A 1,325-nucleotide genomic window follows, 5' to 3' on the forward strand; every position below is an offset into this window, starting at 1 on the left:
GGGCCGCCGCACGCCACCCCCCCCCCCCTGCCCCCTCCTCTGCAGCTCTGCGGGAAGGTCCCGGGCATGGAGGGGGACGGCAGCCTGGACCCCCCGACCCACCCCGAGGAGGGCGGCAACACCAAGGTGAGCAGCAGGACGCGGAGCACGGCTGGGGTGGGCTGAGCCCGCGGCGGGGCTGAGCGTGACCCCGTGTGCCGCCCGCAGGTGGAGGTGGTGTTCTGGCTGCTGTCCATGCTGGCCACGCGCGACAAGGAGGACATGTCCCGCACGCTGCTGGCCATGTCCAGCTCGCAGGAGAGCTGCCAGGCCATGCGCAAGTCGGGCTGCCTGCCGCTGCTCATCCAGATCCTGCACGACTCCGACGGCGAGCCGGGGCCCCCCGAGAGCCCCACGGGCGCCAAGGACGCCCGCATGAGAGCCAACGCCGCCCTGCACAACATCGTCTTCTCGCAGCCCGACGAGGGCCAGGCCAAGAAGGAGATGCGGGTGCTGCACGTCCTGGAGCAGATCCGCTCCTACTCGGAGACCTGCTGGGACTGGCTGCAGATGCAGAGCAGGGAGGGGGCAGGGGGCCCCGAGGGCGCCGGTACGGGCGGGCCACGCGTGCTGGGAGGGGCTGGGAGGGTGGAGGTGGGGGAAGCCCAAACGACCCCTGCCTCGTCCCACAGGTGGGCTGCAGGCCGTGGCCGAGCTGCTGCAGGTGGATTATGAGATGCACAAGATGACCAACGATCCCCTGAACCTGGCGCTGCGACGCTACGCGGGGATGGCCCTCACCAACCTCACCTTTGGGGATGTGGTCAACAAGGTGGGGAGGGGGGTTTGGGGGGCATCAGCAGGGTCTGGGGGGGATCAGCAGGGTCTGAGGGTCGCAGCATCACTCTCACCATCCTCATCCTCCCTGCAGGCCACGCTGTGCTCCCGCCGGGGCTGCATGGAGGCCATCGTGGCTCAGCTGGGCTCTGACAGCGAGGAGCTGCACCAGGTGGGCACTGGTGGGGCTCCCTGGGGTGGGGCACAGGTAAGGGGACAGTCCCCGTGCCCCGCTCACCCCATTCTGCCCCTCCAGGTGGTCTCCAGCATCCTGAGGAACCTCTCCTGGCGCGCTGACATCAACAGCAAGAAGGTGCTGCGGGAGGTGGGCAGCGTCACCGGGCTGATGCGCTGCGCCCTGCACGCCGGCAAGGTGAGCCTGGGGTGGTGACAGACAGACCTGGCAGGGCTGTGTGTCCCCCTGGGGTGGGTGACAGCGGGCACAGGGTGACAGGACAGGGCTGACAGGAGTTGTGTGTCCCCTCCCGGGGCAGGAGTCGACACTGAAG

General features: G+C 69.4%; 1 protein-coding gene across 1 annotated transcript in view; it reads left to right on the forward strand.

The window, feature by feature from the left end:
- The window catches only part of APC2 (APC regulator of WNT signaling pathway 2), a gene marked incomplete at its 3' end in the record, with an annotated part of 6,381 nt that overhangs the window by 1,779 nt on the left and 3,277 nt on the right, over nucleotides 1-1,325 (forward strand). Inside the window, 5 exon segments of the mRNA XM_031063275.1 lie at nucleotides 46-126; nucleotides 208-629; nucleotides 631-811; nucleotides 911-988; nucleotides 1,073-1,242. Of these exon segments, the coding sequence (XP_030919135.1) occupies nucleotides 46-126; nucleotides 208-629; nucleotides 631-811; nucleotides 911-988; nucleotides 1,073-1,242 (932 nt within the window).

This window comes from Geospiza fortis, unplaced genomic scaffold (genome assembly GCF_000277835.1).
Source record: "Geospiza fortis unplaced genomic scaffold, GeoFor_1.0 scaffold241, whole genome shotgun sequence".
Taxonomy (NCBI): Eukaryota; Metazoa; Chordata; class Aves; order Passeriformes; family Thraupidae; genus Geospiza; species Geospiza fortis.